General features: G+C 47.2%; 1 protein-coding gene across 2 annotated transcripts in view; it reads right to left on the bottom strand.

The window, feature by feature from the left end:
• Positions 1 to 1,911: 1,911 nt before the first annotated feature.
• Positions 1,912 to 15,239, bottom strand: part of LOC144945896 (leucine-rich repeat and immunoglobulin-like domain-containing nogo receptor-interacting protein 1) — a 110,452-nt gene continuing 97,124 nt past the window's right edge. For both annotated transcript variants that reach the window (XM_078874524.1, XM_078874525.1), the window contains exon 2: positions 1,912 to 6,699. In XM_078874524.1, coding sequence (XP_078730650.1) covers positions 4,800 to 6,671 — 1,872 coding nt within the window. In that variant the 5' untranslated portion in view covers positions 6,672 to 6,699 and the 3' untranslated portion in view covers positions 1,912 to 4,799. The remainder of the gene's footprint in view (positions 6,700 to 15,239) is intronic.

Below are 15,239 nucleotides of genomic sequence, written 5' to 3'. Positions count from 1 at the left end.
GCAGTCACGAAAACTTCAGATCTAGATTATGTCCTTTGCCCAACTTCAGACTTTAAACAATGTGGTACGTTCACAAGCGGTGATGGAATAAACTCGCACGGTCGCTCGCAGATTTAAAAGAAAAAGCCCAACATTTGCATATTAAGTGTTTGCCGGGGAGCACAGAGCTGTAATCCCAATTGCCAAAAAGGATTTAGCATTTTGTTTAATCCACGTATATGTTTAGTTTTTTATATATGTATTCATATACACATTCAGTACGTACTAAACTCCTTAAAGTGTATCAGCTAACGCAATTTTTACATTGTCTAAATAAACAAAAACATCGGTAAAGTACTGTACTTCTGTTCGTTTCAACAAGATGATTGTTTATACTTAATCAACAATGTACAGACATTTGACACACACACACACATTAACACATATCCAAATTGTCGCCGTATATACATATTCAGTATGTACAAACCTTTAAATATAGGTGCATGCAGAGGATGCTACGAATTCCAAAACAGAATAGCGTGACCAAACGCCTTGGAGGTTCATACCAGGACATAGCAAAGAACGTTTTGTAGACGTAATCAGCGATGGGTGGGATACGGCTGCAGGATGGAAGGGGGCAGGTTACCAAAGCAGGCATCGAAGTGACACCCAGAGGTCGACAATAAATGGTAAGACCTAATGCGAGATGGTGGGAGTGATGATGATGAGACTGTGGTCCGTCAAGGATGTGTTAACCATCGAACAAGGCGAAGACCTACAGTCAGATCGCGGTGGTTGTTGATTATTATGAGACTGCAAGAGCAGACCTTGCAGGACAGGTGCTAACTTTGGTACAACTATAGAGATCTAGCAGAAGGGGAGAATGCAAATGGTGTGGTGTCGTGGCATCATCAGCCTTGACCATTATGACCTTTTGGTAACACTCTGCATGCAAACCAAATGTATGCAAATATTACTCAGCCTAGCGTTGGAATTGTTGAATAATCATGAGTGCCCGACCGAAAAAAAACAAGTGTCTTTCCTTGCACCCAACTGTGTTGCCAAAACCATTAGCATTCCCCCAGGGGGGTTCCTCATTCGGGCAGAATGCTGAAAGTAAAAGCACAAACTGCAGCAATTCATGCGGGAGATAAATTAACCGGCGATGTAGTAATTATTCCAAAGTGCCTTCCATCGCATATTGTTGTTGGTATTCTATTGGAACCTCATTTGCCAGTAAAAAATATGATAATTGTTTTTTTACCCTTCTTTCTGGCAACAAAACTGACACCTTTTTTTACAAGGAGTCATGTTTGCATAGACCACAATACCTGCAGTCATAATGCAAACAAAAAACATAACTCTGATAATGTATGCACTGTCCTTGAAGTTGATTGGTCCACACCCGAGACAGCTTTCCTTAGAACCTAGTCTCACATGGGTTGGACCAGATGACGCCAAAAGGCGCACAACTCAAAGACAATGCACCATCAGAGTATGAGAGCTCGGGGTAAGCATTTACACCATTGGAACCTCATTTTCCAGTAAAAAATATGATAATAGTTTTTTTACCCTTCTATCTGGCAACAAAACTGACACCTTTTTTACAAGGAGTCATGTTTGTATAGATCACAATACCAGCAGTCATAATGCAAACAAAAAACATAACTCTGATAATGTATGCACTGTGTAAATGCTTACCCCGAGCTCTCATACTCTGATGGTGCATTGTCTTTGAGTTGTGTGCCTTTTGTCGTCATCTGGTCCAACACCAGGTGAGACTAGGCTCTAAGAAAAGCTGTCTCGGGTGTGGACCAATCAACTTCAAGGACAGTGCATTCATTATCAGAGTTATGTTTTTTGTTTGCATTATGAATGCAGGTATTGTGGTCTATGCAAACATGACTCCTTGTTAAAAAGGTGTCAGTTTTGTTTCCAGATAGAAGGGTAAAAAAACAATTATCGTTGTTGGTATTGTAGAACAAACAATACTTATTTATTATTTTTATTCTTCTTCTATGTTTAATTTCTTCCATAAATTCACTGAGCTGAAATGATGCAGTCATTAACATAAAGTGGCAACTCAGAAGAACACTGGGGCCTTCATTATTAACCCAGTCGAGTGAGGTTGCTGCCGTGGGTGTAAGGTTTAGCACAATGGAGCTACTATCCGGAGATTGTAGATCCGATCCTCCGGCGCGGCAGTTGAAACGGTGCAGGTTTCTTAAATGTCCAACGGCGAAACCTCTGTCCACCCAACGGTACAAACGGGTTCACGGGCCTCGTTTGGTGGGGCAAAATGTGGGCACTCCCAGCTCTATCCAAGATGGTCTGACCAGCGTGGAGGAGTAGGCCAATTACCAGAGGTGGGACAAAGTCATTGTTATGCAAGTCCAAGTCGAGTCGCAAGTCATCAAATTCATGACTCGAGTCTGACTCGAGTCCAAGTCACATGACTCGAGTCCACATCTCATAGGTGGGACAAAGTCATTGTTATGCAAGTCCAAGTCGAGTCGCAAGTCATCAAATTCATGACTCGAGTCTGACTCGAGTCCAAGTCACATGACTCGAGTCCACATCTCATAGGTGGGACAAAGTCATTGTTATGCAAGTCCAAGTCGAGTCGCAAGTCATCAAATTCATGACTCGAGTCTGACTCGAGTCCAAGTCACATGACTCGAGTCCACACCTCTGCCAATTACCTTCTAAAGGGCCCCGCTTTGAAGTGGAGGCCTTGCCACCGACAGTGGTGTGAGCGAGCAATTGCTGGGCTGTGCCTTCACACACTCGACTATGTTTTGTCATTTGGGGTTTGTTTTTTGCGTGTCATAGTGATGGTCGTATCTAGTACTCACACGGGCCACATGCTGGCAACACTTTTCATCAAATAAATTGATACACTCGCCATAAAAAGCAGCACGATGCAGTGAAATTGTGATCGAGGACATATTAGCCTGCGCCGAAACAGATGACTATAAGTGTAAGAACAAAATTAAATTAAATTTATGAAATCACTTCTTGTCTTTATTTCAACACCCTCATGAATCGAGCCTTAATCACGACTTCCGGGATAAAGTATTCGACCCTAGATTTCCTGTGTGCCTTCAACCAAAGTATTTACTGCACTCAACATGCTTAGGTTCTCTGACTCATCTCAGCTTCCAATAATCGATAGTTTCCCGTCAGGCTCATAAAGGTTACTTAACTTTTACTACTACAGGAAACTGCACTGCTTTTTTGTATTATTAATATTTAGTGAGTTCCAAAGAAAAATGTTTAATATAATATATCTTTGCCTTTCATTCACTGCCTTTTTTCCAATACGAGGCACGAGAAATAGCTCCGCTTATTTGAAGCAAAATACATTCGTACGAGTAGAGAGCCTCGCAGTTGCCAATGCACGGGATATCGCTGGGCAGAAGCACCGCGCAAATGTGGTTCAAAGCGTTGCATTTAGCAGTCGTGTCCGAACCGCCTATAACTGGATGTAGTCCTTGACATGCAGTTTCCATTTCAATGGAAACATTAACAAAGAAACTGTTCCCCAAATGCATTCGACGGACGATGCAGGGCACACGCATCTCCCACCATTTCACAGGTCGAACAAGAATTGTGAAACGATGCATGCAACTCTTTTCACTCCCTCCCTTTCCATTTTCCCAATATAACTTTTATTTGAATAAATGGCACTTATTCGAATAGAAAAAGTGAATGGGAAAACCCTTGTAGTACTCCAACACTTAGAATATTGTTTCTATTGCGTGAAACATCAAATACATTTAAAACATTCCCAGCGTTGGCAATCTGCCAATTTATGAAAGCCTCCCCATACCATGTGTGGCAGTTTTATCTTACCATACTTCACCAATCTGCTCGGTCCGGGGTTGGTGAAGGAGAGAAGAGGCAGGACCCGTTCTGATATCCCATACCACTGATCTTGGCTGCCGCTCGGAATCAAACATTGGTTTTCGGGGTTCCAAGCTCAGTACACTGCCCACTATACCACCGCTGTGGTTGAAACTATCTGCAGTATGAAATGAATGCTGTAAATATCCATTGACTGAGTTGATGCATATGCTTCCCATGCTACTTTGATAGACAGCTGACCATAACAATTAAACTCTGTTTTATGGGCCGTTCAATTTTTCATTCGGAATGAGCGATACAACAGACAAAGACCCCCCCCCCCCATATAGACTCAACAAACTGTCGGGGCAAGTGCTTTTAGCGAGTACTTCGCCATGTGCCTGCACTTCTAGATGCAGTCGATGTAGATACGTGCACGCACAACGCAGAGCTGTCCAAACGAGCGAGTTTGATTTGTGCCAAGCGCACATTTGTGAGATAGGAGGACAACATTGAGAAGCAGATTTTGAAAAACCGTCCACGTGTCAAAGGGGATGAAAACACATTGAGAGTACACACGGGGATGGGAGCGAGCCCAATGCGGCGATGACAGCTGTCGCAGAGCCGACAGCGGAAACAACTTCACACAGTTCAGGTTATCTTCTTTGATATTTGTCATTGCTTCGTTTTTTTGGTTCACCTTCAATTACCTTGGGGTTTGCCACTAAGCCGGTCAGCCCAAATCTCCTTAGGCTAACTGACCTCCTATTCCCCTCGACACTTGAGTTCTTTCACACATCCCGCCTTCGCAAAGAGCACGACGCGATTCAGGAAACCTATCCGCACTTGCCGGAAATCAAACAGAGCGCTGTAATCGCCCAATCAGCAATAGATCGGTAGATAGTGAAATAGAGAGAGGGAGTTCATGGACCAAGTGATCTGGGCACGGGGGGGGAGGCCACCTCGCCCCTGTGTCAAATCATCTTCATGTTGTAGCGGCGCGGCCGGGTGGCGTCCAGCATGTACTCGTCGGGCTTGCGGGGCGGAACGTACTCGATCTCCACGTTGGTCTTGTGCTTGCCCTTGCCCCTGCTCCACAGGAAGAGGATGAGCAGGCAGAAGAGCACGACCCCCAGGAAGGTGAAGCAGCCCATGGCCGTGGCCACGAGGATCGTGGTGAGGTCCAGCGGGAAGCCCAACCCGCCGCGACCGCCCGTCGCCCCCCCAGCGCCGCCGCCGCTCCCGTTGCCCGCCGCCATGTCGGCCGCCGTGTGCGCCAGCAGCGACCCGTTGCCCGAGCCCAAGCCCGACCCGCCGACCAGGAGGTGAACCGTGGCGCTGTCGTTGCCCGCCACGTTGCTGGCGACGCACGTGTACCGCCCGCCGTCGTGCAGCTGCGCATGCCGGATCTGGAGGCTGCCGTCGGGCAGGAGGCTGAGGCGGCCATTCCGCCTCGTCGGCGCTGGTGCCGCTCTCCTCTGTGGCAGCTCCCAGATCTTCCGGGGCGCCGGGTCACCCTCGGCTGTGCAGGACAGCTTCACGATCTGGCCCTCCTTGACAGAGTAGGTGCGCTGCTTGGGGCCGACAATCCTGGGCTTCTTGCAGACGAAGTACGGGAGGAATTTGTTGGACGCGACGCTGCCGAACTCGATGTCCTGCAAGTAGTCGGCGGTGTAGCAGACGGGCGGGCTGTCGTCAAAGCGCAGCATGTAGAGCCGCTTCGTCAGCCACAGCAGACGGCAGTCGCACACGAGCGGGTTCTCGTTGATGTACAGAGCGTCCAAAACGTCCACGGAGTGAAACGCTTTCTCTTCCAAAGTCATCAGGTTGTTACCCGACACATTGACGATCTTCATCTCGGCTAGGCCCCGGAAGGCGTACGGATCGATGCTACTGAGCTGAGCCTCGGCGACGCAAAGGTGCCTCAGATGGCGTAGCGTCTCAAAGGCGTCCGCCTTGATCGTGCCCAGAGGATTGTAGGACAGGTTCAGGAATTGGAGATACTGCAGTGGCCTAAGGGCATCGCTGGGCACTGCCGAGAGATTGGTGTTGGTTACGGTGAGCGACGTCACATTGAGGCCGTAGAGGCTGTTTTTCGAGAGCTTCTCGAGCATGGGCCAGTTGTCGATTTCCAACATCTGCAGCTGGAAGAGCTTCCTGAAGGAGTAGTCCTGCAGCGTGGCAATGTTGAGGTAGCGCAGCCTCAGCATGAGCAGGCTGGTCAGGTGGGTCAGGGCCTCGGTGGGCACGGCCGTCAGGTTGCACTTCTCCACTGTCAGCTCCTCCAGGCTCTGCAGCCCGCTGAAGGCCTGGTGTGAGATGTACACCAGGTCGTTGTCGCCGACCTCCAGCTTCCTCAAACTGACGAGGTCCTGGAAGACGTAGTCCAGGAGGATGACGATCTTGTTCTCGCTGATGTCCAGGTGGGTCAGGTTGGTGAGCCCGTCGAAGGTTCCTATCTGCAGCAGCCGCAGGCGGTTGCTCCTGAGCCTGAGCGACTGCAGGTAGGGGAGGTTGTTGAACGCCCCGGGCTCGACGGTGGCGATGACGTTCTCGTTCAGTTCCAGTTCCTCGAGCTCGGGGAAGGCCGCGAAGTCGTCAGTGTCGACGCACTTGAGGCGGTTCTTGCTCAGGTCCAAGACACGCGTCTCGCTCGGGATGCCCTCGGGGATGGCGGAGAGGCGCCGCCGGTGGCACACCACCGACTTCTCGAGGACGTCGCATTCGCAGCGTGGCGGGCAGCACCGGCCCGTCGTCAACAGGGCGGCCATCGCCAGCAGCACGCACGGCAGGGAGGCCCGCGGGCAGCTGTCGCTGGCAAGCCTTCGAGCGCCAGGGGAAGACATTTTGACGACCGAGCGACGGGCCTCGAAGCTGCGGAAACAGCGCACAGGGAAATGGTACAATTATACATCCAAACGATTGCTTGTCTTTATCGTTTACGTCAGTGGCACCGCGGAAAACTGTGCATTTGAATAAACAGCATTGATGCAACATATTTAGCAAAAGTTTAATTTTAATGCACTCTGAAGACTAACGTCATAACAAAGGCAAAAAAGGTGCCTGATTTAGAATATCGCATCAACAATTTCAGCATTTTGTAGCAGCAAGCCACTGACGATAATTAAAAACTAAACACTATAATGCCAGCGTTTGCCACAAGCTGTTCAGTCAATTCGGATTGTAGATTAGAACAATCGGCTGCGTTTTGATGCTACACTTGGTAACCTTTCTGTATTGGGTAGAAATTATAAATTCATAAGCACCATTTTCCACGCTGATGGTGGAAATAAATTCTATCAGTTATACCAAGATGTTGTGAACAGCATTTGTTTTTGCATTTGCTGGGAAGAGCTTGACGTTTTGATACTTTTTGGCACACGGTTCCAATAGTCGTGTATTGACACATACACTTTCCTAAAAAAAGTGGCTCTTTATTGGGTTAGTTATTGATTGAAACTAAACTTTTTAAAAAAATCAGGTCAAGCCTACTGAGCTATATAGCTTTTTTTCAGAAGTGTCCTGGCCAAAAATGATTTATCGACGAAGTGGCTTATCATGTGGAAATGTATAGTAGCCAAATACTGTAAACGCACGTTTCCAAATGTGGAGAGAAAACCCGGAGGACCTGGATAAAAATCGATGTGACCACAGGGAGAGCATGCAAACTCCAAGCATACATGTGCCTTGGATGGCATCAAACCCGTGACCTCCGGTATACCAGGCGAGGTAGTTAACATCTCGCCACCAGGGTACCCTCATTGAATGGATGCTGCCGCAGCATCGTAATCTCAGCACAGAGATTGAGCCGCGGGTTCGACCTCCTGGCGCGGCAGTTGAAAACATTGAGCAGGTTTCTTGAATTCCCCCCTCCGCCTCTGCCCACCCAGCCGTACACGTGGGTTACCACCAGTTAGTCGATAGCACCACGGTGGCGAGATGTTAACTGTCTCACCTGGCATGCATGAGGTTGTGAGTTCGATCCCGATCCTGGTGCCTGCTGTATATTTTGAGTTTGCATGTTCTCCCCGTGGTCAAGTGTATTTTGCTCCGGATCCTCCAGTTTTTCCTTCCACATTTCGAGTCAACGTCCATTTAGAGTATTTGGCTGCTATAAATTTCCACGTGATAAGCAACGTCGTTGAGCTATCGTTTGTGGCCAGTTCGCTTCTGAAAAAAAGCTGTATAGCTCAGTGGGCCTTACCTGGTAAAATCTGTAGGTCACGTGTGGTGGAGGGAAATGTGGGTACTCCCACTTATTCCAAAACGTCTGGCCAGTGTGGAAGAATAGGCCAAATGCCCTGTGGAGGGGCTCTCGAGAGCATCCTATAGTGGAGAGCCTTCTGCAAGCAGTGGTTCTGAGCAAGAAATTGCAGTGCTGCACCTTTACATTACTTTGAACGACCTGTTTTCCAAAAAAGTGTTTTAACTTCCCAATCTCTGCTAGGGTCATGTTTGGGGGGCAGCGTCAGTGCAGCAGTTCACATGCTGCGCACTTGAACAACACGGTGACCTGAGTTGGATTCCCGAGCGAGGTCAACGTCAGTGGCGAGTGACATCTACATGGTCCCATCCTCTCCCACTTCACCAACCCACTCTGACCAGCAAGGTAAAGTAAGGTCAAATAATAATGTTTCATGACAAAGATATGTTGGATGGCCTTTGCATTTAAATATAATGACTTTTAAGCCATTTGTTAATCTATTGTTGGATGAAGGCCTCCCCACGCCAAGAGGTGTTATTTGACCATACTTCTCCTTGCTGGTCAGTTTTGGATGGTGAAGGCAGAGAGGGGATAATAAACCTGCTCAATGTTTTCAACTGCCGCGCCTGGAGGTCGAACCGGCGGCTCGATCTCTGTGTTGAGACTACGAGGCTGCGGCAGCATACATTCAATAAGGGTACCACGGTGGCGAGATGTTAACTACCTCGCCTGGTATACGGGAGGTCATGGGTATGATGCCGTCCAAAGCACCTGTATGCCTGGAGTTTGCATGCTCCCCCTGTGGTCACATCGATTTTTATCCAGGTCACACACACAGGCTCTCTGTAGTGCAGGCTCAGTGAATTGGCAGTATCATGCAACAATGTTTTTTTTGCTGCACCAGTTATAAAAACAACACACACACAAGCTCTCTGTAGCGAAGCCTCAGTGAATTGGTCCCAGAGACACTCAGAAACATCCACCGTTGCCACGATATTCATATGCATGCGAGCATTATAAACTAATGATATACAAACCTTCATGCGCAGCACATTCACAACACATGGCATTAAAATAATTGGATGCAATTGGCTGAAAATAATGTAAAGGACAAAACCATTGGGACGTTACAATCTGAAAATATGTTACTTCGTATCATTATCATCATTGGCCATTGTCTATCCACTGCTTGATGAAGGCCTTTCCATGCCATTGCAATCAATCGCTCGCGGTCATGCAATGCCGTACGCTCCTCTCGCACTCCCGTCACGTGAACTGCTGTGACCCCTCGTCGCTCCATCTCCGCGGCGGTGACCTCTCAACATTCCCTCTCCGTTGGCTGTCACTCCACCGCCAGTCTCATCGGCCACGTCGCCCTTGCGAGCGGTGTGTGTTCTACCCAAGTCGAGGTTGTTGTTGGGTTTTTTTTTCTTCACAATGCCATATCATCTTCTTGGTTCTTTCGGTAAAGTCACGTAGAATGGAAATAATAAAATAATAAAAATAAAACATAATAAAATCATGTATTATGGTTATTATATTGTTATATAAAAAAAAGTTAATATTTTTATTATTTTATTATTTCCATTCTACGTGACTTTTCCGAAAGAACCAAGAAGATGAATCCCAGCAGTCACGAAAGCTTTAAATCGAAATTGAATGCCATCTCATTTGCCACGTCCGTCTCCCGAGTGCATCCAATGACTCTCTGAGGGTGGCCAAACGCTTCGTCATCTAATTACTGCCATCGCCATGGAACATTTACGAATAATAAGTACACTTGCTGGAATGTATTATGATTATTTGGATAGTTTAATGCAATATTTTTCAGTTGTAGGTAGAATTACCGTGATATCATTTTTTTCACAAATACAATAATATAAATTTTCACGATAAGACGGTTATTAAGACATCAGTTTCCCATAACTTTGTAATCGTGTTACTCTATGTTGTATTGTCGTGCATCACTGTGCTTCCAGAATCAATACAGATAACTTGAAGAAAGCTTTTGCCGCGGGTAACCCAACATAAGCCTGCCACAAGGCGTTTAATCACTGCAACTTTACAGCCTGTGAAGCTTAGAGCTCGCACGCTGCTAATTAAATGGGAATCAATTAAATAGACTGCTAAAAATTCTGAGCACGTGTCACGTAAGTGTGCCATCAGTTTACGCCACAAAACGGTATGAAAAGCACCCATTTTAATAGATGAGAGCGATTATCTAAAAGCGTTATTGCTGTGCTTTTGTGACTTCGTAATTATTTTGTTAGGAGGTAAAACACACTTTTTCACAAGAAACGACGATCAATACATCGCGGTATATATATATTTTGGCAAAAGATAACTTACGATCGTCACACATTTTATATCGGCCAATATAAACTATCAAACGAAACCTAATTGTTTTTATTTTACCAGGTAAGGCCCAGTGAGCTGTATGGCTCGTTTTCAGAAGGAACCTGGCCACAAATTACAGCTCAATAAAGTGGCGTATCATGTGGAAATGTTTAGCAGCCAAACACTCGAAACGCGAGTCGATTCTAATTGTGGGGGGAAAAACCAGAAAACCCGGAGAAAAATCCACTCGACTATGGAGAGCACGTGCAAACTTAAAAAAACAGGCATCGTCAGGGTCGAGATCAAACCCACAAATCTTCTGTATACAAGACGAGGCAGTTAGCATCTCGCCACCGTGACACCTCATATACATCAAAGTATTTCCGTAATGTGATGACCCCAGTATTGTTTTAACACAAGAGTCGTTTAATTTTGACGGTCGTTTTTAGTCTCCGACAATCTGCACATCATTCGTTCGCAACGAACAACTGAATAACGGCAACGATAGGAAGTGCGGCGCGTGTTTAAAACATTCCGCTTACCTTCACAGAGAATTGCCGGTTGTCACCGTTGTGACAAGTGGAGTAGCCGTCAGCCAGTCTCGCTGCCTCCTCTGAACCCCTAGTCACCCTAAAGTGGCATTGTATGTTGTGGACCCAGGAGGCAGCGAGCCCAGTGACTCACGGCAGCGTGGCTATAATGGGATTGGAAAATGCCAGGTGTTTACACACCAGCTGCTACAACCACCGGTATATTGTTACAAGTTCCTGACGACACCTCTCTAAACGTCCCTGGAGGCGCTGCGCGACTTTTTAACATTATTATTTAAATGCCACGCCATTGTATTATTAGCCCTGTAACGTAGGGACTGAAAGAGCAATATGCTTGTTGGTAGTTTGAGACGAGAGCACGTGCCACAGGGAAGTGGAATAGCCATCCAGTCGTGGTTGAGTGCCAATGGGCGAGACAGTCACCTCCTCCACCCCCCACCCCCCAAACGTAATGCTCGTTTGGCTAGAACAAATCTGAGAACAGCGGTGGAAGTTCCACGTTATCATGACAGGGCGAGTCAATCCACCAGTGCAGCTGCTGTGTTTTTCCCACAAGTTGGTACGTCTTGACTTGCATCCCACTGGGACTTTTGCACACAGTGTTGGTGTACGGTGCTTTTTCTGCAATATTTTGCTGTCTTTTCTTGGATTTTCTGTTTGCACATAGTCACTTCAAGATGTTTTCTTGTTCATGTTTTTGTTTTTGGTTTGTTGCGGTTGCACCCGATTCAAGAGCCGAATGGCTCACAGGGCTATACCTAATAAATGAACTTGAACGTCTCTTAGCTCATCTGGAGAGATGATGGGCTGAGTCGATGTTAACTTCTTCCTGCCTTCGGCACTCAACCCACTGCTGTGCCAAATGGATGGAGAGGGCCACTGCCTCAATATTTGTGTCGATGGCGACAATGATTTCCATTTATTTGTCTTTCGGCTTTAATATTTACATCAGTGTAATGTATTATAATATCATGTTTAAATAAATAAATACATCTCTAGGTGATGTATTGACTGTCATGGGACCCTGTGACCCGTGTAGTCAGTAGCGAATGCTACCCTCACACAAATATTATATATAAAATTCCTGAAAAGATCCATGACCATGAATTGACACATTCCTTGTCATCGCCAAGAACGTAAATAAGAGCGTTTGACACTTCACGTGGCCTCAAAGCTCACCTAGCCGTGCCTGGTTAATAGTTTGTCTCTGGGAATACCTAGTGTTGTAGGCTTGGAGCACAAGCTAGTCAAGGGAATGGCAGTACAAGCAATGGATTCGTTACTAGTACAGCAACACTGGTGTGTTGGAGAGCCAAGCCACAACATTTAAATCTGAGTACGACGTTTCGCCAGTAATTACAACTAGCGAAACGTCGTACTCAAGATTGTAAATGTTGTGGCTTGGCTCTCCAACACACCGGTGTGCTGTACTGGTAACGAATTGGCATGTTCTGTTTTCGTGACAAATCTTACTAAATTGTTGTGTCGGGTGGTTGCGGTTTTAACGACACATTTATATATTTACGCGATCTCACCCAAAAAAAGCTGTATTATGGATATAGGTCGCGAAAGCCTACGTGTTAAACTCAGCAATGTATTGTTGGACACGTGAAGAGTGATTTGGTTTCCAGGCCCGAAGTGAAATGGTAAATAGTGTTCTGTCTTTTGGCCAAATGTATGAAATTGCAAAAACAATCTAACTTCATACATTTTGCTACGTCAAAATACACGCTTCACTGTGTACGTAATGCATATTTAAAGGTATTTCCGTGCATCGGGACAAAAAGATAATTTAAAGTGAGTGCTTCTAATTTTTGAACACATTTATTCTAAAAGCGCAATCACCACGGCAGTGTAAGCCTTAAATCATTAAAACGTATCTGCAATATGCACTTACCGGCACAACTGTTACAACCGTATACACGTTTTGTCTGCTCCAACAAGAAAGCAAGACTTGAATAATAACATAGAAATGTGTTGATCTATTCCCAAGCGCATTTCATTGCTCAAATAGTTTAATGCATTTCATTCACCCTGTATTTTGCAACAATCACACGCACACGCAAATACGCGCGCACACACAGACGGTCCTCTCTCTACAAAATCATTTTGCATACGTATTTAACTACCGTACATGCACATGCTGCAATACAACCGTGCGCGCGTTTTTGTTCGTACACTTGTTGACGCACGTCACAGACGCGTCTACTCCAATCCCCAGAAGGGTCATGCAGGCTTCTGCGGTCAAGTGTATCTTGTGAATAAAAGTCAAGGCTGAAGCTGATGATGTCCTTCCCTACGCAAAAAAGGACCAACATATACACATACAAGGCTGGCTTAGCGGAAACGGGAAATATGGTCAATACCAGCCGGGCTGCCTTTGTCTCCCCAGTGCTGCTTGTTTAAACGCTGCACCAGGTGCTAATTGAAGGCTAAGTGAGGCACATCATTTAATGATGTGTGGCACGTGACAAGTTTTCACACCGCTTGCCACCGATGTTAGTCATTGCTCAGAATCGAAGTCGCGTGGCCGCGCTTCAGTGGGAATAGTGGTTCTCGCCAACCACTATGTCCAGACGCGCGTATCTACAGAGATACAAGCACACAAATATCGCCCATATAGCCTACATACTGTTAGGGAAAGTGCTGTTAGCGAGCACCTATGAAAGCCACCTTTGTATCGCTTGTGGAGATATTTACACACCACACCAGGTACACATTTGAGGCCGAGTCAACATAGGGGATGGCCAGGACCAGTTCAGATATTCGCCACCGCAGCGTGAAAAGCACTGCGCCACTTGAACGCACGCACACATGCATAGACTCATTCCAACAATGAGAAAAAAATTATCCCCCACAGAGCCGTTAACAGACTGCATGGGCAAGTGCTGTTTGCGAACACCTATTAAGGGCCGGGATGACACGCAAGGGGGTTTGTGCCCAGAACCATGCTCGGCCACGTCCACGCGTGAGCACACACACGTGTAATGCGCACACACACACGTGAAATGCACACATACACGTACAATGCACATACACACACGTGCAATGCACACACACACACACGTGCAATGCGCACACACACGTGCAATGCACACACACACACGTTGCAATGCACACACACACACGTGCAATGCACACACACACACACTCGTGCAATGAACGTATTGTAGGCTGGGGAATGAATGTTGCTGCTAAGGACATATTAATAAGGTCATTTTTGCAAAAACTCCGGTGGGGCGCTGCTGCTCAAGTCTCCACAGTGCTGCCACTTATACTGGTAGGAACCTCCTGGTTACACCAGTCCACAGGGGATTATTGTGTCCGTCCGTCGTGCATACAAAAATGGGAGGGGTGGGGCTGGGTGGAGAGGGGAGTGTGGGGAGGGGCTGGGTGGGGAGGGTGGGGAGGGGCTGGGTGGGGAGGAATAGGTGGGGAGGGGCTGGGTTGGGAGGGTGGAGCTGGGTGGGGGGTGGGAGGAGTGGGGCTGGGTGGGGTCACCCCGTGGTGCCCTTATAAAACTCAACGTTTAACCTACTCACGCCGGCTTGTGCCCGTCCTCACAGTCGGGCATATTTGCGGAATACACCACGCCGCCGTTGACCCTGGCCATTGACCGAGCAACGCAACGTTCCTACCCGCTCCCTCCGCAGGATTGTGTTAATGATGCTTCACGAAGGACCATAACCAGTTTAAGCTGAGGTAGACATTGTCACCGATATTGTGCATCGTCACTCGGAACCGAGCCCACTGGCCCCTCGGGCCAATGGTGGAAATTCCTCATTCCTATGACAGGTGCAAATAAACACAGACTGTTGATGTCCCACAAAGCCACCATGCAAACATAAGCAAAGGTCCCCCATGTAGCCTTTAAAAGCTGAGGGCAAGTGTTGTTAGCGAGCACCTATTGAGGCTGAAATGGCACTCGCAGGGGGGGGGGTGTGGCTGCCACAACGCCAGGCTGCCTTTGTCTTCCCAGTGTTGTTATTTAAACACCGCGCCAGGTACTCATTTAAGGCTGAGTCTACCTAGGAGAGGCCCAAAAGCGATTCAGATATGCGCCACTGTTATTTGACGTGAGCTTGGAATTGAACTCAAAGTCACTGGGTTTGTCAGCGCCACCGCACTGCTCCACCGTTCCCCACACAAACCCCACTTCAATCAAGATAAAGATTTCCCGTGTAGCCTTGACAGACTTTTGGGGCAAGTGCTGTTAGCGAGCACCTATGAAGGCCGGCACGGCACACGAGGGGGTCGGTGTCTAGAACCACGCCCGGCCGCCTTTGTCTCCCTAGTGGCGATGTTTTACACACCGCACCAGG

Source organism: Lampetra fluviatilis, chromosome 39 (genome assembly GCF_964198595.1).
Source record: "Lampetra fluviatilis chromosome 39, kcLamFluv1.1, whole genome shotgun sequence".
NCBI lineage: Eukaryota > Metazoa > Chordata > Hyperoartia > Petromyzontiformes > Petromyzontidae > Lampetra > Lampetra fluviatilis.
This window is presented reverse-complemented; position numbering and strand designations above follow the sequence as displayed.